General features: G+C 45.8%; 1 protein-coding gene across 1 annotated transcript in view; it reads left to right on the forward strand.

The window, feature by feature from the left end:
- LOC135885414 (aldehyde oxidase 2-like) overlaps window positions 1–26,428 on the forward strand; it is a 92,006-nt gene extending 65,578 nt beyond the window's left edge. The window contains exons 27-36 of the mRNA XM_065413095.1: window positions 4,069–4,296; window positions 5,636–5,731; window positions 6,752–6,880; window positions 7,767–7,841; window positions 9,529–9,581; window positions 10,185–10,299; window positions 11,429–11,494; window positions 19,398–19,586; window positions 20,961–21,128; window positions 26,375–26,428. Coding sequence (XP_065269167.1) covers window positions 4,069–4,296; window positions 5,636–5,731; window positions 6,752–6,880; window positions 7,767–7,841; window positions 9,529–9,581; window positions 10,185–10,299; window positions 11,429–11,494; window positions 19,398–19,586; window positions 20,961–21,128; window positions 26,375–26,428 — 1,173 coding nt within the window. The remainder of the gene's footprint in view (window positions 1–4,068; window positions 4,297–5,635; window positions 5,732–6,751; window positions 6,881–7,766; window positions 7,842–9,528; window positions 9,582–10,184; window positions 10,300–11,428; window positions 11,495–19,397; window positions 19,587–20,960; window positions 21,129–26,374) is intronic.
- The last annotated feature ends 668 nt before the right edge of the window (window positions 26,429–27,096 follow it).

Consider the following 27,096-nt stretch of genomic DNA (forward strand, 5'->3'; position numbering starts at 1 on the left):
ACGACAGTAATCACCCCAATGGACTACTGCCCTCTTCCAAACCCTAGGGCTGCAATTGAACATACAAAAGTCGACATTGATACCCACACAACAACTAGACTTCATTGGAGCACACCCTGATTCAGTTCAAGCCAGAGTGTCTCTACCGCGGACCAGATTTCTAGCAATAAAAAATCTCATAGAGACAGTTTACACCAGTCCACGAACCACAGCAAGAATCTGTCTACAGCTGTTAGGACACATGGCAGCCACCACATTTGTGGTAAAGCATGCAAGACTACACATGAGCTGTATCCAAGGTTGGCTGAGTTCAGTATACAAACCCATCAAACACAGCCTGAACAAGACCGTAACACCACCTCCCGAGCATACATGCTGGAACTAGGGGTGCTGGGGGTGCTTCAGCTCCCCCTGACTTGAAGTAGTTTCCATTATATACAGGGTTTACAGTTTGGGCAGTGCCCTTTGGTGGGCAAAGCAGGAGAATCTCTGCTCAGGGATCCCCTTTTATCAAGAACCACCCTCAATTATGATCACAACAGATGCCTCCTTGATAGGTTGGGGCGCACACCTCGATCATCATACAATCCAAGGCAGATGGTCACTAGCGGAGACAGATTTCCACGTCAACTTATTGGAACTCAGAGAGGTACGGAGCCTGCCTCCATTTCCTTCCACTCATAAAGAACGAGATTGTATGGGTGATGACAGACAATATGTTCTACATCAACTGACAAGGGGGAGCGCGATCCCACTCCCTATGTACCGAGGCCATAAAACTATGGAACTGGTGTATTCATCACCACATCGACATCTCATCCTCCTACCTTCCCGGATGTCAAAATACCACAGCGGACACTCTAAGCAGATGGTTCTCACAGGAACATGAATGGGAAATGAATTCCACAGTCCTACAAAATATATTTCAACAATGGGGGTTTCCCACCATCGACCTATTCATTACATCTCAGAATCACAAATGTCCATTATTCTGTTGAAGAGTGGGATTAGGACCTCAATCCTTAAGGGACGTTTTTTTCCTCACATGGGACACAGCGCTCCTATATGCATTCCCACCAATCCCACTAATCCCCAGTGTCCTGCACAAGATACAGAACGACAATGCCAAAATCATACTGATAGCCCTAGTGTGGTCCAGACAGACCTGGTACATGACAGTTTGCGCTCCATGAACTCTCCCATTGAGACCAAATCTCCTCTCATAAGCCAAAGGTCAGATCCTCCATCCAAACCTGGAGAAACTCCATCTGAAAGTATGGTTCCTTCATGGTTCCAACAACACGAATTAACCTGTTTGGAACAAGTCAAATGTGTTATTGAACAGCAGACGTATGTCCACACGCAATACTTACCTGCAAAAATGGAAAAGATTCTCCATCTGGAGTCAGAACAAACAAATCACTCCCAACACGATATCACTGTCACTAGTGCTAGAATACCTCTTAGAGCTAAAGAACTCAGGACTAGCCACGAGCTCTATAAAGTACATCTCGCAGTGAACACCGCTTTCCATCATAAAATGGATGGATTCTCAGTATTTGCACACCTGACCACCAAACGGTTTCTCACTGGCGTACAGAATCTCTTCCCAGAAGTACGCCAACCCATGCCCACTTGGGACCTAAACCTAGTTCTCAAAGGCCTTACTAGACCACCCTTTGAACCGCTGGCCACTTGCTCCTTGCAGCACCTCTCAAAGAAGGTGGCACACTTGGTTGCTAGATGAGTGAGTGAGATAGGTGCTCTTATGGCTAATCCACCATATACTGTCTTCTTTAAAGACCGGATCACGTTGCAACCTCACCCCAAATTCTTCCCAAAAATAGCTTCACCCTTCCATATCAACCGACCTATTCATCTCCCCACATTCTATCCCAAACCACACGGAAGAACACAGGAGACCATGTTAAACGCTCTAGATGGTCGACGTGCAATAGCATTTTACCTGGATAGAACTAAATCTTTCCACAAATCCCCGGGACTCTTCGTCTCAACAACATGATCCAAGGGCTTTGCTATATCTACGCAGAGACTATCTAAGTGGATCTCGGGCTGCATCTGCTTATGTTATCAAACAAATAAGACATAGCCACCAATGGGGATCAGATCCCATTCTACCCGATCCATGGCAGCATCCATAGATTTTCTGAACAATGTACCCATCTCAGAGATCTGCAGAGAGTTACTACATGGGCCTCAGAACATACTTTCATTAACCACTACACAATTACGCAAGACGCACAAGCTGATGCCATACTCGGTGTAACGGTCCTCTCCTCCACTATGCATACAATTCCAAAGTCCCCCCAACCAGTGGTGAGGGACAACTGGTTCTAAAAGGGCTTTTAAATTTAACAACTGGTAAAACTCCGGCAGGTGTCCGCCCCGCCCCCAGCTCCAGCTCACCTCCCCCTCCTCCCCTGAACGCTCCGCCCCCCTTCTCCTCCCCCTCCCCTGCTTCCCGCGCATCAGATGTTCGCGCGGGAAGCCTGGAAAGAAGCAGCGGCAGGTAAGCTGGGGGGGGGGGGAGGGCGCGAGAAGGGCTCCAGGGAGGCGCGGCGCGGCCCAGTCCGGCTCCAGCCGAGCGGCTCCCTCCGGCTGAGCGGCTCCCTCCAGCCCAGCCCCGCGGCTCCGGCTGCGGCTCCGGCCCGGCCCCGGCCGAGCGCCCCAGTCCCGGACGAGCAGCTCCGGCCCTGTGGCGCGGCTCCGGCCCCGATTCTGGCCGGGCGGCGCGACTCAGGCCCGGCCCCAGCCCCAGCCCCGGCCCCGACTCTGGGGACAGGGAGCAGGGCAAGTTGGGTAGGGGGTGGGGTCCTGGGGGGCAGTTAGGGTGGGGGATCTTGGGAAGGAGTGGTCAGGGGACAAGGAGCGGGGGGGGAGGGTTGATGGGTTGCGGTTTCTGAGGGGGCAGTCGGGGGCAGGACATGGGTGGGGGTCGGATGGGGGGGGGGGGATGTACTCACCGGGCGGTTCCCTACCGGGTCTTCGGCGGCGGGTCCTTCATCCGCCGGAGCCATGCCTCCGAAGACCCGGTAGGGAACCGGTTTCTAAGATTTTGGCAGCTCATCACTGCCCCCAACTATCGTGGACACTACTCTACAATCACCTGAAGTGGAGCACCCACAGGGACAGCACTTGAAGAAGAAGAGAGTGTTACTCACCTTGTGCAGTAACGGAGGTTCTTCGAGATGTGTCCCCCTGTGGGTGCTCCACTACCCACCCTCCTCCCCTCTACTTTGGCGTTCGATACAAGCACTCTATGGTAGAGAAGGAACTGAAGGGGGCAGGCCATGTGCACGCTAGATGAGACTCCAACAGTACTGCAAGATGGCTACTGCGCACGTGCGTCCCGACTGAGCACTGCTACTGAAAATCTCCAGTCAACGGCGCCGGGATGCACTGACACCTGAAGTGGAGCACCCACAGGGACACACATCTCGAAGGTGAGTAACCCTCTCTTCTCCCTACTTCTTCCCCCCATTGACTTTATGTCCTTTACCACATCCCATGCAAGCTTTTTGGCCTCACCTACAAGGCCCACACAACCTTACCCCACCCTATGTTTCTACTCTCATTTCCCTATCCCACTGCCTATGCCCTTCCCAGCTCCCAGGCCTTGCTCCACCCTTTGCTTCCTTTTCCTGCTCTCAGCTTTGTGCTTCCTATATAGCTGCATCCTACACTTATGACAATCTATTTCTCTGCCATGAGACTTCTCCTTCTTCCTTCAACTCCCCTCTTCAAGCAGCCTCTCCTCCTTTTCTCTCATCATTAATAATACTCTCATCCTCCCCAGGGCTGTTGTCATGTGTTTGGCCTGATACTGCAAGCCTTACTTACACTGAGTAGTACGTACACATCTGAGTACTCCCATTGAGACTACTCCGGTACATAAGTACTACTTGGTGTGAGTAAGGCTGACAGAATCAGGCACTTCGATTACCAGTTCTTTAGGACAGGAAATGTGTCATTATATTTGTAAAGTGCTGTGTACACTTTTGGCACTACATAAATATTTTGTATCAGCTTATTCACCTTCTTTTTCAGATCAGGGAGATAAACATGTACAAAGGAGTTAATCTAACTCCCTTCAAAGAAGAGCTCGATGCAACAAACCTGGTGAAATGTTGGAAAGAATGTATGGAGAAATCTGAATACTACAGCAGGAAAACAGCTGTGGAAGAATTTAACAAGCAAAATTACTGGAAGAAAAAAGGGATTGCCATTATTCCTATGAAGTTTTCAGTTGGATTTAATGCTACACGGTACCATCAGGTAAGCTTTGGAAGTGCTGCCTTAAAGACGTAAGAGCTCCAGCATTCTTAAAGTATAAGAGGGAGCACAGCTGTCAAGGAAAGGGGAAGGAGCAGAGAGAGACACACCTGGGTATCTAATATGATAGACCCAAGTCTCATCACCAATTCCTTTCAGAAGGAATGTGCCAGATCTATGTAACTTGCTGTCCTCTCTGTAACCACTGCTATAACCACTCAACAACACTCTCCTCCCATAACCAGGAGTAGAACTGTGGATTCCTGATTCCAGCATTCTACTGCTGTCGAGCAAATAATTGTGTAACTCACTAGCAAAATGTGTATCTTGCTGCTTCCGGTGGCTTGCCCACAATAAGCATAATAGCTACATCTGTAGCTGAAGCAGTAGAGGCTTGTGCTGGGGATCTGAAGGTTCAAACCCTGCTGATGATTTTTGTGGGGTTCCTTATAGCTGCATGTGATGTAAATGTCTGATTTTTTGTAGTTTTGCTTTATGTAAATTACATGGTCACAAAATATCCTTCACAATAGGTTTGATATTCTTAAACAACCCCAAAATATTCTAATCTATGAGTTACAGTGCAATGCACAACAAAATCCAGGTGTTTCACATTTCACTCATTTCAGTTGCTTGTGTCACAAGTTGGCAAGTTTGCAGGTTGAAAGCTCTGAGAGAGTTTCAGATAATTCACCCCACAATGGCTACAGTAAAAGAACATTGAGGCTGTGAGTTACATACACAAAGAGGGAAATTCACCCTTGTGCAGAGGATCGGTACAAGACTAGGCACCATTAAGTTTCACCTAAGGTCTCAAAATAAGGCTTAAATAGGACTTAAGTAGTTCCTTGGTCTTGTGCTGACTTTCTGCACGGGTTGAATTTCAGCCTACCTTCCGCAAGGACCAGCAGCGCAGCATCAGACACTGCTTCCTTCTCTGATTGGGAATGAGGGGGAAATGGAGTTTAATGCTAAAAATACTTCACAACAGAAGTGAGATGATGACTAGGCTCAGTCGCCCAGTTTCACAATGATAAAAAAAACTGTTAAAAAAAATAAAAAATAATTGTTGAAATGAATGATTGCAGTCCTTGCAGAACTCCAATTAACAATAAACTACTTCGCTAAATGGCTCCTCATCCTCAATTGCTAACTGCAAGAAGCTTGCTGTTGTCAGACAGCTGGAGGACTCTCTCACTCTCTTAACAACACCCTGATTGCTGTGCCCTCTGGGAGTGAAATCTGACTCCATCCCTGCACTTGTTGGTACATCCCCTTGTTAAAAGGGTTTTGTATTAGCGTCAGCCTTAATGAATTAACAATTTTCTGTTGTTTTTCTTAGGCTGCAGCTCTGGTCCATATCTATACAGATGGGTCTGTGCTGGTGACTCATGGTGGAATTGAAATGGGACAAGGAATTCACACCAAGATGTTGCAGGTTAGACAGGAATTAACCATTTGAATGAAGATGAAAATACGAGAAAGATATGTGATTGTATCAGTAGAGAAGGTGAATGGCACTCGGCGGTTCTGCAGGGAAACCCTACAACAGCCAAGGTCAGGATGGAGGCTCAGGTCGAGGTTTATGTTGCGTTACTGCTTTTGAATTACGGGTAACACCAGACTTCAGGAAGGCGTAAGTTCAGAGACTAATGCCCAGATCCACAAAGGTATTTAGGCACCAAATGTACAACACAGCAGATGACAAGGACCCAAAACGAGGGGGAGACACAAATTATTCATGCAGGAAACTAAAATGATGTGGGGTTAATTCCTTCAATGTAAACAGCTATCTCTATAACTTCAGCATCAAGATTCTGCATTTCTGATATAAATACCTGTAAACCATGAAAGTGTGGAGACACCAAACGTAGGTAGAAAGTAGGTAATTTTGGGACTGAAATTAGGTATGCTGATGAGGTATATCTATGACAATGCAGTGTCACATTGTAAATTGGGCATATGAACTTACCTAATAATTTCAAATGATTTGGTTAGGCAGAAAGAAGGGTGAGATTTCAAATCCAATAGAGAAAGAGCTAATCATTATATTTAAAATCTGGCCCAAAATATTCCATATGCAACAAAAGTCAAGTTAGAGAGAACAGCTCATCCAGGAAAAGATCTGAGAAAAAACTCTCCAACCCACCCTATATCCACCACCTTCTCCAAGAAAAAGGTAGGAAAATGTAGGATATAGGAGAATTTTCTTTAATTTAACTGTTCCCAGCTGTCTCCACCTCTTATTAAGGCAATTATATGCATGTCATCAGGGTAGATCTGTAAAAAAAACAGCAGTTGACTAAGATTTCAGTGATTGGCATTGTCAAAGTAACACTAGCCATCCCCTGTCAAGCTTGGTCTTGTGTAGACATAGCAATGCTAGTGCTCTTTTTCTTGAGTCAATCCTATTTACCCTCAGTGGAACTGGATATCGTTTTGTTTACTTTACTTACAGGTTGCCAGCCGTGAACTGAAGGTACCATTGTCATATGTACACTTTTGTGAAACAAGCACGATAACTGTGCCTAATGCGATAGTCACAGCCGGATCAATTGGCTCAGACGTCAATGGGAAAGCAGTCCAGGTTACATTTTTTATGAATTATTACTATTTTTATTGCTTCTTTCAAATAATGCATATTGCTCTGAACGTTTGCACATTATTCATCGTTGTAGTTTCTGAGCACCACTAATAGAGCATATCAGTACCCTCACCTGAGTCTCTCTTGCTTGTTTGTCACATGAGCAGTTTAAGGCAGGGCGAATTACTGAACTAGTACTAGCTCACAACTTTTTCCTCTCTGCTTTCCTGTATCAGCTCTAAAGATGCTTGTGCAGGATTTAGTCAGAGGAATTGACTGGTCCTCGTATCACCATGGATACTTAAACATAAGCTGATAAAAGAGGCCAGGATATATTTCATGTGCATCTGGTGACATGATTACTGTCAGAATGAAACACCTTTGCCTTTTTATGTACTTTGGGCCTGCTCCTGCTGACACTACTGTAAATTGACCAAAGCTAGTGACATTATATCGGTGTAAAATCAGTAGGAGATCAGAGCCAGGCTCTTTGTCTTCTACTTGGTGATGGCTTCAGTTAAACATGGGTGTGCAAATGGGTTAGTTTCACCAGGACAGACACCAGTGCTGCTCATTGATAAGCACTGCTTTTGTGGCTGGCCAGCTAGCAGAACACGGAAGAGGGGTTTAGATGTTCATGAGGGTAATGGAATGATGGTACTCAGAATGACTCTCTGACACAAATCAAACTCGCCTTGAACAGCCTTTGGTCGAAGGCAGCATGGAGCAAAAGTGGGTAGAGGCGGACTGGAGAGAGACCTGGCAGGGTATCACTGCCATATTAAAGGCTATAGTGTTTTGAAATTTCAAAGCAGATGTTGCTGCTGCTGCTGTTGTTGAATTCATCTTCTTTTCTCTGTTCATTGTTTCCCACCTCTCTCCTCTCCAGAATGCTTGTCAGATTCTTCGGAAACGCCTGGAGCCCATCATTAATAAAAACCCCGAAGGGAAATGGGAGGACTGGGTCAGTGCTGCTTTTTACATGACTATAAAAAACCATGGGCTAGGGTGTGGGCTGATAAATCGTGGGCTATACTATGGCATCTAGCAACAGCCCTGAGTAGGGAGCAGCGTGGAGCCCACTGCCCCAGCGGGAGCTCAAGAGGGATCGTGCCTCAGGATGGATGGTGCATCCTGCTCCCCCCTGACATGACCGGCAAATTCCTGAAATAGTCCCTGGCTCTTGCATGGGGTGCCCTTGTGCCGTCCTCTCCTATGTATCCAGACAGGGGCCAGGAATAACCTGGCCTTATATGGGAATGGGATAGGAGCTGAGGAGTGTTGTCTATGTATATAGCAGCATAGATGCATCAGCTGTGCAGTATTCATCAGAACTCAGTCCTGGAATGGGAGGCCATGCAGCACTATTTGGAAGGGGATGGTGGTAGGTGTGACTGCATTCCTACCTATCACCCTGTGAAAATCACGCTGTTCTATTTAGTGATGACAAAACATTTATTAATGGATGTACTGACATAGAATGACCATCCCCAAAATCTCCAGAACATCATGTCATCATCATTCTGCCCATTGCAGAATAAAGTTCTCACCAGAGGACTACAATCCAAAGCACCTCTCCCCTGGAATAGGTTTGTCTAGTTAGGCCTGCACTGGATACCACTTCATCGCTCCATCACTGCTGCTGGTTGCTATGGATGCATCTACCTTGTTAATGTCCATTATACCAAGATCAGCTGTCTCCTTCCTCTGCCTGCAGCATTTCCCAGCACATCACTACTGTACCATTGTCATAGACGTCAGGCTGGTCTTCGCCACAGCTTTCCTTCTAATCCTTTTTCACCTGCCTTCCCATGCAGTTTTAACCACGCCTGAGTATCTGCCCTCTATGACACAAATACCTCATAAAAACCCACTTCTCTTTAAACTAAGATGCAATTGGTTCTGCACGATTGTTCAGGCTTCTAAATTATTAGTAGCGGAAAATATTTCTAGTATGGCAGTGCCTAAAGTCCCCCATCAGGATTAGGGCCCCATTGTGCTGGGTGCTGTACAAACCTAGAAAAGAGAAAATCCCTGCCCTGTGGGGCTAACAGGCTAAAGAATGCTTCTCAGACATACTTTGGGGGAGGGTTGTTCCTTCACCTTATCTTACTGATTTGAAATAGAGTGTATCAGATTACTTATTATGATTTCTTCTGATTTTAATTCATTAATTAACCACTACACTGAAGTTAGTAGGGTTATGGGTTTGTATCAATGTGCATAAACATTTTCTGATTAATTCTGCTGAAAAGCATGAAGGTATTTGCTAACTGTGGTAAAGTCCGAGTGAGAGTAGTATGGTCTAGTAGGGTGAGAACTGAGAATGAGCAGTTCTAAATTCTAATCCTGCCTCTGGTGCTGACTCCCTCTGTCACTACCGGCACGTCACTAGGCCTGGTCTGTGTTAGAAATGAACTTATTTAAAATGTTACACCAGCACAACCCCCTAATGCAGATGCAGTGAAACTGATTTAAATCATGCTTAGTGCAGTAACTTCCATTCTCTATCGTTTGGGTTTCTGCTGTCCCATTCTGCATCCTAGTGCTCCCCACTGTTAAATACTTTTCTTAAAAAAAAAAAAAAAAAAAAAAAAAAATTCTTTACTTAAATTTCTATTCACCTTTAACACTAAATGTTCCTATTGCAGATTACTGAAGCTTATGATCAAAGTGTGAGTCTTTCAGCTACTGGCTACTTCAGGTAAGGAATACTGTTAGTCTTTCTGAAATTACTGGCATCAAGGATCATAGATGTGGACCTTGGGGGTTTGTCAAATGAGGATAAGAGTCTCCCCTCTCAGCCTCCCCAATCCTTTCACTGTCCCCCTTTCCTTCTCTATTGAAGGCCAAATCCTGCACCTAGCACACAGTTCACATAAACAGGTTGCATGTTGGGCGATGGCAGGGGATAAATCTCCTCCCCAGGCCATGCTCACTGGCCACTGCTGCATCTCCCGCCCTGTGCTAGGTGTTTGCAAGATGGGACCATGTAGTTTTCTGCACAGCCTCCCATCATGATGGGACATAGAAAACCTATCCTGAGATGTGCTCCATGATACCCAAGAGTCTGGGCCACCTTCTGGCTCTCCGTCTCCTTCTGTGCAGCAGAAACACAGCAATGCTGCAACACTGAGGCCTTCTTCACCACAGCCTGTGAAAACACTGGCTTAGAACAGGATATTAACCTGGTCTTGTCACATGATTTCCATGACAATCTGCTGTGTGCAATTGAGAGGGTGGTGGTGGTGGAGGAGATCAAATGCCATTGCTCACTCAGTCTGAAGGATGTTCTTACTCCCACCAGAGGCTATATGGCAAATATGAACTGGGACACCGGGGAAGGCCAGGCTTTCCCATATTTTGTTTTCGGAGTTGCTTGTTCTGAAGTGGAGATTGACTGTCTGACAGGAGATCACAAGGTAAATGGTGCCTTTACGTACACATTGGTTAGATTCCTATATGTCTCCCTCCAGAGCTACATTGATGTAGTTATTTTTCCTCTTGCTTTTTTTGCTGAGAAGGGAGAAATGGCATTCATTTCATGTTCTCAGCAGAGTGCCAAGATAACTCTAAATGGCTCTGTCATTCTCAATCTCGTTTGTTAACATTCTAGAAAGAAGATCTGGTGCTAACTAATGAGACTAAGGATGAGAAAGTCCAATAGAACAGAAGATGATAAAGAACAGCTTAATATAATATAATATAATCACCTTATTTTGTGGCTTTTAAATGAGATCTGATAGACTGAACCTGCCCACAAGGGCCAACTGTGCAACAATATCTGCCCAGTTAATTAGTAATGATCCCCTATTGCACATGGTTTTATTGAAGCAATCGAAGGCATTGCCACATAAAGGGGGCAATGCAGAGGGGCACCAGACAAAGAACAGTTCCCAAAGGCATTGTTTTTGTGTAATATGGAGACAGGCAGAATGGCTCCAGTGATACTGAGGGAAGCACATTAGGAGCGGCAACTACCATGCCTCTCACAACTCATTGGAAGTGTCTGGCACCATGGGTGGGGCTATGCCTCCCCCACACCTTGTGCTACTCAGGTGCAGACACCTTCTCCCACCAGTTAGCAGTGCAGTGGGAGCAGACACTATACCTTCTTCAAGTATAGCACGGTGGCCACTCGTCTGATTTCCTTCTTCAGGCACAATGCCCCTTGCAGCACTTCTAGACTCACAACCTAACACAGGCACTAGCTAACCACCACAGTCCAAACCTTGGGCTTCTACCAAGAGAGCAAGCAACAAGTTCATTCTGGGGCTAATGTTCAACCTGCTCCTTAACTCAGCCCAGGGTGCTAATGTTGCATTTCAGTTGCCATATGCTCCTGGGTGTTCACCAAAACCACTTCAAACAGATTAATCCCTTGTCAGGCCAGGGCCTTTGAAGCTTGCTTCTGTGCTTCAGAATAAATCTGCAATACTTTGCTGTCACCATGGAATATTATTTTATGGCATGGGGTTCGCATTCTTTAAAACCTGCTATTTTTATTGCTTGTAAAGTATGTACCCACAACAGTTTATATTTGTTTAACAGAACATCAGAACAGACATTGTCATGGATGCTTGTTTCAGCATAAATCCAGCTGTAGATATAGGACAGGTATGTACCAATGCTTCCATATGCACGCTTGTCTGTAGATGTTAGTGATAGCTTTTTCTTACACCAAAATACTTTCCATTAAGAGAGCCATTCCAGCGTCCACTGAAGTCAAGGGGAGACTATCCATTGGCTCTAATAGGTGTTGGATTGGGCTCGGAATTAGGCAATATTTGCTTTTTGTTGCACGTGTTGATGATAACAAGTTAAGTGGCCTGCTACTGCAACATGCTGAACATTTTCTGAAGGGTGGTGAGTGACTACGGGTCCTGTAGACGTCACTGGGAATTGAGCCCTTGCAGAAAGCACTTGGCATATCACAGGATTAGGTCACAAATCCCTCTTGTTGTCTCGTCTTCATCTTCACCTCACCCTACGCCAGGGGTCGGCAACGTTTGGCACGCGGCTCGCCAGGGTAAGTACCCTGGCGGGCCGGGCCAGTTTATTTACCTGATGATGCGGCAGGTTCAGCCGATCATGGCCCTCACTGGCCGCGGTTCGCCGTCCCGGGCCAATGGGGGCGGCGGGAAGCCGCGGCCAGCACATCGCTCGCCGTGCCGCTTCTCGCCACCCCCATTGGCCCGGGACAGCGAACCGCGGCGAGTGGGGGCCGCGATCGGCCGAACCTGCCGCGTCAGCAGGTAAATAAACTGGCCCGTCCCATCAGGGTGCTTACCCAGGCGAGCCGCGTGCCAAACGTTGCCGACCCCTGCCCTACACAGAAAGCAAAAATAATTCCTGAAGGCCAAATCCTGGTCCCATTTAAGTCAATTGCAATACACTGTTGACTTCAATGGGACCAAGATTTGGCAATAAGTTTTCTGGTAGTGGTAATACAGATCAGAAAAATGATTTTTCTTTTACCAGGGTGGGTGGGTGGGTGGTTGTTAGTTTGTTTTTAACATCCTTTCCATGCCAATGTTGGCACACAGCAGGGAAATCAGTCTCTTCCATTCCTCTCTGTCATTTGCTGCTACTTCCAAGTGCTCTGTGGTGTTGAGATTGACTATCCTGCCATCCATGCTAAGGGTTCTTCTTAAAGTTTCTTTTGGAAACCCTCATTTCCTCACACCAGTTGGTTTCCACTTGACTGTTAATGTGGGAGTCTGTGTGTTGGCATCTAGAGTATACGGCCCAAATATGTCCAGCGCTTCCTTCTGATTCTGGTGGAAATGAGCTGTTGGTTGGTGATTTCTCAGATCTCTCCATTGGTGATGACTTTCCACGCAATGCCAAGAATCTTTCATAGAGAGACAAGGTGGGTCAGGTAATAGCTCTTATTAGACCAACTTCTGTTGGGGAGAGAGACAAGCTTTTGAGCTTACACAGAGCTCTTCTTCAGATCTGGGAAACTAAGGCCATGTCTATTCTACACAGTTAAGTCAACATAAGGCAGCTTACATCGACCTAACTGTGGAGGTGTACACACTGCAATGCTCCTCCTGCCAATTTAACTCTCCTGCTACGCCGACATAATAAAACCACGTCGACGAGAAGCATAGCGCTTAGGGCAATGTAGTTAGAGTGACGCAGTGTCAGTGTGGACACTGTGTTGCTTACATTGCCCTAAGTGGCCTCCAGGAGGTGACCGCTCTGGTCACTGTTTTGAACTCTGCTGCCCTGCAGACAGGTATGCAGACATGCATCCCTCCCCTTTAAAAGCCCAAGGAAGTTTTTGAAATTCCTGTTTGTGGAGAGCTCACATAGCTATTGCCCAGCTGAGCACGCAGCAAACACACTGCTGCCTGGAGTACATGGGAGGTGGTGGATCTCCTGGGTCTGTGGGGGAGGAGGCTGTGCAGGCGCAGCTCCGCTCCAGCCCCAGGAACTTGCTCAGGGCATAGAGGAGAAAGGCTATGATAGGGACATGCAGCAGTGTCATCTAAAAAAGTCAAAGAGCTGTGGCAGGCATAGTAGAAGGCAAGGGAGGCAAATTGTCCCTCTCGTGCAGAGCCGCAGACATGCCGCTTCTGCAAAGAGGGGGCTGGGGTCAGAGTGCTGGTATGGGTGGGGGGCTGGTCGGGTGAGCAGTCAGGGTGGGGGCTGTGTGGGAAGGTTGGGGCTGGAGTCAGAATGGTGGTCTATGGGTGGGGGGCTGGTCGGGTGAGCAGTCAGGGTGGGGGCTGTGTGGGAAGGTTGGGGCTGGAGTCAGAATGGTGGTCTATGGGTAGGGGGCCGGTGGGGGAAGCAGTCAGGATGGCGGCCAGGGTGCTTAGCCTCAGGCTGTCGGAAAAGAGGGCATGATTTTAAGGAAGAATTAAAAGAAACAGAATTAAAACTCTCCCTGGACAAGTAAAAACACCACCACTGGCATTCACTTTTTCATATAGATGTAAACTGAGCAGCGTTAAATTATTGATGGAGGGAGGAAGTAGCACGGTGCAAACGAACAATGCCAGGCTCGGCACGCTACAGCAATACACATCACTGTGGCTCATTGTTAAAATGCTCCTCCAAGGCCTCCCTCAGCCGAATAGCTCCCCCGTTGAGCTCCTCTTACAGCCTTGTGTTCATAACACACAGCACAATACTGAAGAGCAGTGCAGGATCCATGCTTTCTGACAGGAATGGCTGACTTGTGGTTACCAGGGCAGTTGAAAAGCAGCTGGAAACCTAGTAGGATGCCCATGGAATGATGGGATTGAGAAACCTGCATCATGTGACGCTGAACCTGCCCCTATGAGGCATTGCAAATGCTTCCCAAAACACCCTGCAGGGCCAGTTGCACAGTGGGATAGCGACCCACAATGAACTGCTCTCTGTGTCGATTCAAGAGCTGCTACTGTGAGTGTGCTCTGCTAACACAAGGTGCACACTATGGACATGCAACAGAGGTTTAATTACAGCAGTTGCTGTACATCAACATAACTTGTCGACTTAACTTTGTAGTGTAGCCATAGCCTAACTCAGAGAGTCACTGTTAACCTTGAATGGTCCCTTGAAATATGTTTTAACTACTTATGCTAAACAATCTGTTCCACCTTGTAATTAACAGGCCACCCTCACCCACCTTGTCTATCCTGGGACCAACATGGCTACAACAACACTGCTTGCAGAATCTTTCAGAGGCAATTATTTTCAAAGACATCTAGTTTTCTAACATTTTAGAAGATCCCTAGCTCTTGCAGCTGCATGTTAGCATCAAGAATATGTTTGAATTTTTTCCATACTGTGACAGGGTTGGGACTCACCACTGTGGCGCCTCCTACTGGTCGTCTCGGGGAATTGGTTCGATCCAGTAGAGCGCCCCCTTCTGGTGACGTCCCGCCTGTCGTCTCGCCTTCAGTTGGCGTACGGACTCGCGTTGCTCCCAACGCACAGCATCCTCTTCTGGAACACTGTCCTCCGACAGTGTCCCTTTGTTCATTCACACCCCCTTCCGGGGGGGCGTTGGATGACCCACAGTCTTACACCTTCAAGTCCGATCCCCACCATCAAGGATCTGGTGTAGTTTCGGCCGGCCGCTCCCTGGGGCCTATGGCTGAGGGTATGGCCCAATAGAACAATAAGGGGGGGAGGGGGAGACTCAGGCCCGCCCACTACTCTGAGTCCCGGTCCAGAGGCCCTGTGGCAACAGTCTTGCTGTCCTCCTTCTCCTTCCTCCTCTGACTACTCCTCTGGACCGCTTCCCCAACGGCCCTTCTCTGTGCTAGGCCTTCTCCTTCCAGACCTGCCACCTGGCAGGCTACGGAGTAGGGCCTTCTCCCACTCTCTAAAGCTGGCCTGCACTGCGCTGTCTGTGGTGCTGGCCTCCCAGCTCTGGAGACAGACCTTCCCCTCTGAAGGCCTGGGACAGACTGACTGCTCTCGCTCTGAGCAGTCTTTTATATGGCTGAGCTGGGCCCTGATTGGCTGGCCCCAATCTGTCCTCTGATTGGCTCCCACTAAGCCCTTCTCAGATTGGCTGCGCGTCTACGCAGGCGCCCAGGCCTGCCGCAGCCCACCCTCTCTGGGCGTGGGGCAGCCGCCCCACCACACATACATTGTTGAGTTTAGTAAATGCTGGGGATGCCTTTCCTATCTTTGATGTCACTTCATCCTTGAGGTCTCGATTAGTTAATATGGTGCTGCCTAAATAGATGATCTGTTCTTACTTTCTTGTTGCCTTCTAATGTGACATTACTGCTTGAAGCCTGAGTTTCAAGCATGTTTGTTTTGGCATAACTAATTTTAAGCCCTGTTTGGCCTGCTATTTTTGTCAAGTTGTCTGTCTTTGTGACTTTTTGGGAGTGTCACTCAGTAGCATAATATCATCAGCACAGTCTAGCTCTTCTAGGCATTTGCCATCTACCCAGGGGTGAAAATAGGCCAGTGCGGGCCGGTACAGCATACCGGTGAGAAGCCGGTACCGGCCTGTACGCAGCCAGTGTTAAAGCGCTGCCACCCCTTTTGCCCGCCCCTGTCGGTGGCCCTGCTGGTAGGGATTTTACTGGCAGGGCCACCGATGGTGGGAGCAAAAGGAGCAGCTGCCCCAGGGCTGGCGATTTTAAAGGGCCTGGGGCTCCCGACTGCCACCACCACTACCATGGCAGTGGCCAGAACCCCAGGCGGTGCGGGCCAGGCAGCATGGATGTGCTGGCTGGGAGAGGCTGACTCCAGCCCCGCCCCTTCCACCCAAGGCCCCACCCCTTCCGGGGGCCCAGAGCCGGGCCCCCGTACCAGTAAGTGTTTAATATTACTTTCACCCCTGCATCCACCCATGTTATACCACCATATTTGTTGTTAATACACTTCTTCATTACCCAGTCTATTGGAATGCCAAACAGTTGAAATAAAATGCAGCTCTGTTTCGCACCGTTGTTCACTCTGTACTCTAGTTGTTCCCCTTACCGATCACTTCACATGTCTGTACATAGCCCTGATGATGTTGATGACTTTAGATGGGATTCCACAGCACCGAAGACTATTCCACAATGTATGTCTGTGCAGGCTGATTTTTTGAAAATCAATGCAATTGATGAAGAGGGAATCTGGCCATTCTATACATTCTTCTGTGATGGTTCTTAGTGTGAATATCTGACCTACACAGGATCTCTGCGACCTGAATCCAGCCTGTTCTTCTCTGAACTTTGCATCCCCTGCCTCTTTCATCCTGTGTAGTAACACACTGCAGAAGGCTTTCCCTACAACAGAGAGTAGTATAACTCCTCTCCAGCTGTTATAGTTAGTTAGATCACCCTTTTGGGGTATTCTCACAATGATTCCACTAGTCAGAAGGGATCTCTTTTTCCTAAACTTTATTGAACAGCTCTGTCAAGTACATTTAGCATTTCTGCTGTATTTGATCATCTCCCACTGCTTTGTTATTTTTCAGCTTTTTCAACTCCTTTTTTTACCACTGTTGTAGTCTAAACTTTTCTAGCTAATACACTTTGTTTTTCACTCAGTTTGATCGCATAGTTCTGTGACTGGATGTCATTCTTTAACAAACTCAAATGTAATTGAAAAAGTCACTGGTCCTGAGTAGATCTCTCCTTTAAAGTTCAGGTCTATAGCTTTTGGTGTGGATTCATATATTTACACACTGGGCCAAATTCAGCAGTAACAAAAACAGAGGTGTGTGGCACATGTTGGGCAAAGGTTGGTGTAAATGGGAAAGTAGTGTAAGTTACACTGATGTGGTATTAGGGGATGTGACAGGCTCTCCGGGGTGCAAGCTGGGACTGCGGGACTGCTGTGCCCCCTTAACTCACTAATCTGGGTTGTCTCCCACAATGCCTTACTGGAGACAAGCAACAAACCCCTCCAGGTGCTGTTACCACTCAGTACAACCGCATGTGGAGACCCACATCCAGCCAGATTGCGTGATTGTTCCCAGAGCTTCTCATGAATCACGCAGAGAGAGGCACCAGCCTAATCCCCCCCAGCGCCCAGCCTTGTACCACCGGAATATACCATCTTGCACTGCTCAAGAGTCAAGACCTTTTCTTGAGCAATGCAGGTTTACTAATTGGTTCACCACTTCATCAACGGAAAGTGTAGGGTGACCAGACAGCAAATGTGAAAAATCGGGATGGAGGTGGGGGATAATAGGAGCCTAAAGAAAAAAAAGACCCAAAAATTGGGACTGTCCCTATAAAATCGGGACATCTGGTCACCCTAGGAAAGTGGACATACACCAGCCTTTGTAACCTGAGCAGATTTACCAAACACTTCAGTCAAACTCACTGGTAAGGATAAACATTAGACTAAGTTTATTGATTACAAAAAATGGTTTTTAAGTGATCATAAGTGATAAGTCAGAGTAGTTACCAAAGGAAAATAAAAGATAAGCACACAGTCTAAATTCTCAACCCTATTAGACGGGGCAATATCTGGACTAAGCAGTTTTTCTCACCCCACTGGATACTGCAGGTTGGTTACAGTCTTTCATAAGCAGGCTCTCACTGTTAGCCTGGGGATCAATCTCCTCAGCTCCAGCGTTCTCGTTGCCTTCAGCATTGGTAGGGGAGGAAAAAGGACAAACCATGCGGCCTCTGTTCCCTATTTTATATCCTCATTCCATATGCATGGAGAACACAAGTCCAGGCATGTCTGTGGTTGTTGCTGAGTCACCAGGCAAGGTTGAGCAATTCCCCTGGTGTGGCCTTGTGTAAGTGAGTTATTGAATTGTAACTCCCCTGCTGGACAATGACTGTTGATGGTTGTTTGACACCCACCTGGGCATTGTTTACCTCCCTTGTTGTTGTTGATACCTTATATGGCATACTTTATATGAAATATCACAGTTATATATAAATGATGAATATGGGGGTTACATGGTGCTCCCTCAAGAAATAGAGGGTCACAGGGGGTAAGCAAAAGATTTATTTACAGAGCAGAAAGGGGTATGGAGAAGGACGAGCAGCTAGCAGGATGATGTAAATAAGATAAAGGATATGAGACCTGCCTTATCTTATGCCCTCCTGTTATTGGCTTTTCCTTCTATATCTGCCTTCTCTCTCCTTTAGCCAAAAAGTGACGCCTGTTATACATACCCAAGAATTGCCAAATAGGTGCAAGTTGCACTACTTTACTATTTACTCCCATTTTATGTCCAACTTGCACCACTCTTTATATCACCACTGAATTAGGTCCAGACATTACTATAGGAGTTGCACAGGTATGAATTTGGCCTATTTTCAGATTGCATTCAACCTTTTGTTGTGGGTTAAACCTTGTTGATATGGATGAGGTGTGGCTGCCGCCTTACCTTCAGGATAAATGTAAAGAAGCCATTGTAACCAGGTGGTTGAAACAATAGCAGTAGCACCCAGAACACAGACACATGGAAAAGCAGACTAGATGCTGAATCAGGTGGCCCAAGTGTTCAGGGAAACAGGACTATGTACATTTTTTGTGAGCACACAAAACTGCATCAAAGAAATACCTGATGATTGTCAATTTCTCCTCCAAAATGGAACAATTTACAAGACCCCTAATTTTTGGCTAGCCACTCAGATTAAAAGAGGTAACGCTGTCAAATAAAAGTGTCTGACAACTTTTCTAGGAAGAAATGTCAATTGTCATCCACAATTCCTTTTTCAATGTGTGTTAGATTGAATTAATTATTTATATTACAGTTCTTGGCCAAATTCTTGGTCCTGTGAGTAGAGCCATTGAAATCAGTAGGCCAGATTCTGCTCTCAGTTACACCAGTGTAAATCTGAAATAACTCTACGGACATCACTGACTTTATTCTGGATTTACACTGGGGTAAGGGAGAGTAGAATTTGACCCAGTGGGAATATTTGTGTGAATACAACTTGGTCTCATATGGTCCTACTTAGTTTAGCATTTGTCTTTGGCCCAGTTGCCATGGAAGGAAAAGAGCCAGTTAATGTTGTAGATCTAAAAGTTTAGTTGTATTCACATTTTTATCTTTTAATGGGAATGAAAATAGAAACTGTGTTCATTTTTTCCTCAGATTGAAGGTGCCTTTGTTCAGGGGGTTGGACTTTATACAATGGAAGAAATAAAGTTCTCCCCAGAAGGAGAGCAGTACACTCTGGGTCCAGATACGTATAAAATCCCTGCTGTCTGTGACATACCTGAACAGTTCAGGGTTTACTTGCTGCCAAACTCCCGAAACCCAATTGCCATCTACTCCTCCAAGGTAAACAAGCCAACTGTGCTGTATAAAGTCATAGCAAGTTCTGCACGTTACCCAAGTGCACGTGTGGTGTATGTATTTTAAAAGTGCTTTCCAGCTGTTGCAATATTACAGGTTTCAGAGATGTTCCCTGTACTTAAAATGGGGAACACCACAGGCCCCAGTAATACCTTTAGAACCAGAAGGACCTTTATAAGTTCACCTGCTGTGAGAAAAAGGGTAATTTTCATGCATTAATTTATTTTGATTTTTTGTCTTTCTTCTTCTTATGTATTTGTAAAATTACAGTAATACTTAGAAAACCTCATCTAAGTTTGAAACTCGAGTGTGCCAGATGCTGTACATACACATAGTAAGAGACAGAGCTTGCCCTGAAGAGCTTACAATAAACACAGGGTGGTAGAAAGGAAGTATTATTATCTCCATTTTACTGATGGGGAAGTGAGGCAAAGAGAGATTAAGAGGCTTGCCCAGTCTCTCACAGGGAAACAGAATACAGATCTTCCATTGTCTTATCCACAAGGAACTTCCTTCATATCCTTTCCATCTTGTGTTGTAAGGGTAAATTCACCCCTGTGCAGAGCCAACCCAAGGCTTATGCACCAATTACATCCTCAGAGTAGAGTTTAAGTGGGACTGTAATGGTGCGTAGGCTTGTGCTGGTAAGAGATGCAGATGTCCAGTGCCCCAGCCTAGTATCTGGAGGAACTGCATCTGAGACATGGGAATTTCCAGGAGAAAGTTCACTTTGGATGCCTACTAGGGATGAATATCTTTAATAACTTAGAGCAAATAGACATGTTCTAGTGGAGATGATGCTAGAGACAGAAACCATCACAGTTCTTTGGAGAGATTAAGCAATGCAAACTTTATCCATTCAGGAACTGGAATAAAGAAAGGAAGGCTGCCTAGTTCTGTTTCATCATATACAATGAAATCCACTTATAAGGAATTTGGATAGATTGGAGGTGTATTTATACTGAACGTTCTGAATGGTTTCATTGCTTTGCAGTGTAACAGATGCAATCCAAGTCAGAGTGAACCTTTGCTTAGAGTGGAGATGTGCTATGAATTAAAAAAAAAAAAAAAAAAAAAAAGTTAAGAGCCAAATCCTTGTCCTCAACTCTTGTATGTCTTGGAGCACTCAGAGCCCTGAGGAGATTTATTGTGTCCAGCTGTGTTGATATAAAACTTAGTGTCTGAGCCAGCTCCTCAGCAGGCCTAGCTCCATTGACGTCAATTGGCCAGATCTTCAGCTGGTGTAAATCAATGTAGTTTCAATGGAGCTATCGCAATTTGTACCAGCTAAGGATCTGGTCCCTTGTTGTCAATCAGTTTCTAAAGCAAATCTATGTGTCTGCCTTTGTTCCCTGCCAGGGGATGGGCGAGGCAGGGCTGTTCCTGGGATGTTCTGTGTTCTTTGCTATCTGGGATGCAGTGGCTGCTGTGAGGAAGGAAAGAGGATTAACCGGGACCTTCATCCTGAACAGCCCCCTGACAGTTGAGCGGATTCGAATGGCCTGTGCTGATAACTTTACTGACATGGTAATGGGTTTCTTAATTAATTCTTTGGAAACATTACTGGGTTAGCCTCCTCCTCTTCCTTACTTCATGTCTTGACTTTGAATTATTCTGTATTCACACAAATTCATCATTGAGCTGAATCTTTTTTACGTACTGCATTACACTCACTGGAGCCTGCATTTTATTTAGTTGACTATACTTTGTTCTTTTTTTTTTTTTTTGGCCAATGCAGCATATACTGACAGCTAGAGATGAGAAATCATAAACTGGGGGGTTGGCTGAATCAGGCTCTGAACCTCCTAATCTGTTCAATTTCTTCACTGGTAATGACTTGAATTTATATAGCACCTTCCCTCCAGAAGAACCCAAAAGTACTTTACAAATTATGGGCTGACTTTGTCCCTTGTGTCATTTCATTTACTTCTGTAGCATTACACCAGTAATGAATTTGTTCCCATACAAGTGTCTATATTTACACTGATCTACAGTGGCTTCCAAATAATATCTGGATGGCCCTTAAGGTGTTGGCTTTAAACTGTAAAGCTCTAGTGCCTGGTTCTCTCATATCATCTCATTCTCTGTGTGATACTCTGGCCTTTTTTATCACTGGTGGTTCTCACATCCTGGGTTGTATGAGAGACTAGAAGCAGGGCTTCTTTGGTGAGGGTCCTCAACTGTAAAATTCATTCCCCACTTTGATTCACCAGAGCCTAGATCCTTGGCCTTCACATCATGTTATATGTCTCCTTTGTTCTCCCAAGCTTTCTATGTGGGGTGGAAGGGAATTGAAGGATGTATTCTGTCACAGTGGGACAGCATTAATTTCTGTGGGTTTGCTGGAGGATTATGTGGCATGACTCAACATGCCCCTACTCCCTGCCCTCCTATTCCACTCCAAAACCCAAAGAGCGCAAAATTCCCAGGGTTCACACCGAAAGGCTTTTGTAGGGTTGGAGGGAGAGGTGCATGATGCCACGTTGTGCCCCCACCTGACAGATTTGGGCCATTTTTGCAGATTTTTCTGCTGCATTAATCGCCCTCTGTGCTCTAAACATAGAGGGATGACCTGGCCCTGACACATCTGGCCTTGCTTGCCAAGAATCTATGTCCATTTATAGCCTGCAGTAAAAGAAATGGAGTAAAGCATGGAAGCCAAACCACATAAATGGCAAAGGCTTAGCCACCATCGTAGCCAAAACCTGTATCCAAACTGTGAAGCAAATCTTTAAACTAATCACCCTTTCTTGGGATGGGAAAATAGGCTCCGTTTTGTTGCTTGGGAGCCATCAAACCAGGCTATGATAAGCGCCTTTATTTAAAGCTTTCCCCTTAAATCAGGGCCTTGTGGAGTACGTGTTTGCAGTCATAACTTGTCAATGTCAACTGAGGAGTCTCTCTCTGCCTGCTTAGATAAACACACCACAGCATGTTCTGATCCAAGCTGGTTTTGGTGGCGCTATAACACAGTAGAGAAAACCATCCAGGCAATTCCCCAGCAGGCTTAAAGGGCAGCTCAAACCAGACGCAGATGGAATCTGCTCACAACCTCTGCCCTATCCAATCTTGGTGTTAGAAAAAGATGATGATGAGTGCACTGGTGAGCCACAGAGTGAGGGCCATTGTGAAACACCGGGAACACATTGCCAGCATAGCTGCTGAGCACAGGGCCATGCAGAAATTCTGCTTGGCCATTCTGTGGATGATAGCACAACCTGACCCTTTTTGTCTCCAACTTTCCAAACCCTTGGAAAAACACACACCAGTTTCACTACTGTGCTTCCAGTGGAAAAGAGGGGGATAGGGACCTACACAAGAGCATGTAGCATGATGAAACAAGCAGCCATGCCCTCTTCACTCAGGGTGAACTACAGTAGGCATGGAGACACAGTCCAAAGCCCTCTGTGCCACTGAAGCTCCCAGCTGGGGGCAGGAGGCTGGCCAAAAATGTCAGTATGAAGAAGCTGCTGTGGGCAGGCAGACACAGTGAATCCAGTGGCCCAGACTGTTTGATCCAGGGGCACAAAGGGGCAGCATTTGAAAATAACAGTCCTGGAGGGGCATCCTTGCAACCCCTTTGCCTGCCTGCAAGTTGGGGGAATGAATTCCATCTCCACCTCTGCTTATTTCCCTGCACAATGTTAAATGTAGGCCATACTTATAGGACGGGGGATTCTATCCTAGAAAGCAGTGACTGAGAAATATTTGGGAGACGTGGTGGATAATCAGGTGAACATCAGCTCCCAGTGCAACCCTCTGACCAAAAGGGCTAATGCAATTCTTGAATGGACAAATTGGGGAATGTCAAGTAGCGGCAGAGGGGTTATTATACCTCTGTATTTGGCACTGGTGTGACCACTGCTGGAATACTGTGTCCAGTTCTGGTGCCCACAATTCAAGAAGGATGTTGATAAATTGGAGAGGGTTCAGAGAAGAGCCACAAGAATGATTAAAGGATAAGAAAACATGACTTAGGGATAGACCCAAGGAGCTCAATCTATTTAGCTTGACAAAGAGATGGTTAAGGGGTGACTTGATTACAGACTGTCAGTACCTACATGGGGAACAAATATTTGATACTGGGCTTTTCAGTCTAGTAGAGAAAAGTATAACACGATGCAATGACTGGTAGATGAAGCTAGACAAATTCAGACTGGAAATAAGGTATACATTTTTAACAGTGCGAGCAATTAACCACTGCAACAATTTACCAAGGATCATGGTAGATTCTCCATCACTGTGTATTTTTAAATCAAGATTGAATGTTTTTCCAAAAGATGCTCCATGAATTATTTGGGGGGAGCTCTATGGCCTGTGCTATACAGGAGGTCAGACTAGATGATCACAGTGGTCTCTTCTGGCCTTGGAGTCTATGAATTACTTAGGTTATTATTATTACTTATACTACAATGATGCCTAGAGGCTGTGACAACTCTTGGGGTACACAGGACTGTGAGTCACCTTGTTACCCCCTTGCCTCCAGCGTAGGGGAGACTTGCTTGTGCATAGCTGGGTGTCAGCTCCCTGACAGCACTAGCCTGTTAGTCACCCAAACGCTCTCCTCTGGACTATGACAGCCCTTGCTTTGCTTTGCAGGTTAAAAATAGGTGTACCCAAATCCCCAAGCTCCTTTGAAGTGTTCCATTGTAGTGTCTAGCCCCTTCTCCACTGAACACCCACAGAAATACCCGGGCTGCTGGCCACAGAGGAACAGTGTTATGCACCAGCTTGAATGACTCATCTCAAGATCAGCACCTAGCTTAATATCCCAGCATTTAGATGTATTGGTAGTGAAAACAAGGATAAGTTTATTACCAAAGATTCAAGAGATAGTGAGTAAGGATAATGGAAACAAAAGATTACATATAAAGCAAAATCATAACATGCTTTCTAGAGACTAAACTTAACTATTAGGTTAATCTCCTGTCCAATGAAGTTTATCTCACTCAAAGCCTTGTGCACTGTCCTCCACCAAGACTAGTTGTGATGCAGTTTTCATGAAAGTAAATCCACTGCCCGTTTACTTCCGAGGTGCAGGATGACGGGGTATTGTCTTTGTTTGAAGGCCAGAAGAAGGGGTTCAAGAAAGATTTATTCGAGGATGTGGTCCCCATCCAGTATGGATTGTAATTGATTGATGATACCTTGTATGGATTCCATTATGGGGTAGTAGGTGACAACTAGGGATGGGCAGTCTTGGGAGGTTTTTTAGATACAGTTGCTGCACACAGTAATAACTAGGCAGTGTGAGAAAAATCCATTGACTTGGAAAATAAATGTCACTAAGGATAAGGCCATTTTTACAGGCAAATTTTTGTTAATTTCTTTTACTTGCAAATATGCTCCCTGCAAAAATGTGAATGCAATTCTATATCTATATATACCCTGATCTTATAAACTTAATGGCAGTGGAACCAAAGACCAGGAGGGATCCTTGGTTCTTTTCTAGGAGGGCTTCTCACCCACCCTCCTGCCACACATCTTCAGTCCTTTCTCAGCCTCCTTACGGAAGTCTCAGTTCCCTGGTGTTAATAGGGTGTTTAGTAGTGTCCTTCAAGGCTGGCAGTCTGCCCAGGAGACAGTATTCGCCTGATTAATTTAATTCCCATTTGCTAATGCCCAGCCCTACTTCCTGCAGCCTCAAACTTACTTTCAGAAAAGAGCTGCAAAAATTAAAATGGCACCAGCACTGCCATTGCAGTGGGGAGGGATTGAGTCACAAAGGAAAAGACTGGGTCATTGAAGGTTGACAAACCAGACCTTCTCCCTTGCTGTTTGTGCAGGAATTTCAGTCATGTCTACCGTTCAAGAGCAATCCCTTTACCACATGCAATTCAACTTGTTTTGGCCAGTGACACCAAGTCTGTGGGCCATATTTTCTCCTCTGAGATTTCCTTCTGATGGGGATAAAGCAGTGGGAATCCCACTCCTTTTGAAATCAGAGGCAAGGGACTTAAGGCAACACAAGATAATGTATCTCCTCCCATACCCATCTAAACCCCTGCATGAAAATTCGGCTTGGTTCATCTTATGTGGCTTCAGGGGGAAGCATGGGGGTGGGGGTCTGGAAATGGTGTTGATGGGAGAGAGCTCATTTTTGTTGCCCCGTCATGTTGGGACCCTGCAGGGCTTTCCCCCAGTAAGTTATTGCTGGTCAACATTAACTCTCACTCCACACCTTCAGACTTTCCACAGGGGAGGTTGGGGTTAAGCATAAAAAGGGAAACCAAGACAGAACAGTTCCCAAGGCAGCCATCAGACTAAACCATGGAAGGTCTAAGACTCTGCACTGATGCCCGCCCCATCCATCTAAGAATTCCCTTACAGCTGTGCGATTCCCCTGCAGATGTCATGACCACTGTGGTTTAATATAGCCACAGTTCCACAGATAACCAATCTGCCCCCCCCCCACCCGCCCGCCCCCAGTCACATGATGTAGTGGAAACTCTGCTGCCAATTTTTCTATCTAACTTCGGCCCTTTGGCCTGTAGGCTCATTTGTAAGCAGGCCTAAGCTGTCTGTGTTACTGGAGCTTGATTTTCATTAACTATGGTTATAAATCTTCAGCAAGCTACTTAAGGTCATGGCTGATTTTACAATCCATTATAATCAAGGTGTGAAAGTATGGATTAGCCTGGACAGTGACATTTACATGGATAAAAATAAAACATTTTGGGACCACATATTTTGAATTACAGTGAATTCTCTCTTGTTTAATAATGTCAAACTTAACAAAACTATGATTTTTTCTTTTCTTTTTTTCGTTTTAGATTCCCAAAGATAAGCCTGGAACCTATAAACCTTGGGCCATCGACATAGCCTAGTACTGTGTTTTCCAAAGTATGAAATAATGATGTGATTGTTGCCATCGCTGTTGGTTTAAAGCATTCCAAATGTAGTAATAAAATATTTGATTTAAAACCCACTCTCACGCACGTTTGTGGACCAAGATATTATTAACTGCGTCTGCAGCTCCACTGTACTGACAGAAAGCAGATCTTTAATTTTGGAGAAACTGTGGACCAAATTCTGCTCTCTGTTACATCATTGTAAATCGGAGTAACCCCATGGCCTTCAAGGTAATTACACACTGGAGTAGGAGAAAGCAGAATTTACCCCCAAATTGCAAGCTATGCTTCTTTGTCATTTGCTGCATCCACTTTATGACCCACTTACACCCATTGTCGTCATTATTATTAACTGAGTCTATTGCTGTAGCACCTAGGAATCCCAATTCCATTACGCGCATGTACCAAAAAAATAAAGATATTCCTTTCCCCAGAGAGCTTCAGAGTCTAGGTCTCAGACATGATTCAATAGGTGAATGATACAGACACACGGATGGGGAGAAGTGGAGTTGAGAGGGAAAAATCACAACAAAATGAACTGAGTTTATCATAAAAGAAAAGGTGTCAGCTCACCACTTGCCCAACCAGTGCCAGATAGTAGTGATTTGTATGTAGGCATCATGATAGAGGTAGGTTTAAGGATG

Source organism: Emys orbicularis, chromosome 11 (assembly GCF_028017835.1).
Source record: "Emys orbicularis isolate rEmyOrb1 chromosome 11, rEmyOrb1.hap1, whole genome shotgun sequence".
In the NCBI taxonomy this organism is placed as follows: domain Eukaryota; kingdom Metazoa; phylum Chordata; order Testudines; family Emydidae; genus Emys; species Emys orbicularis.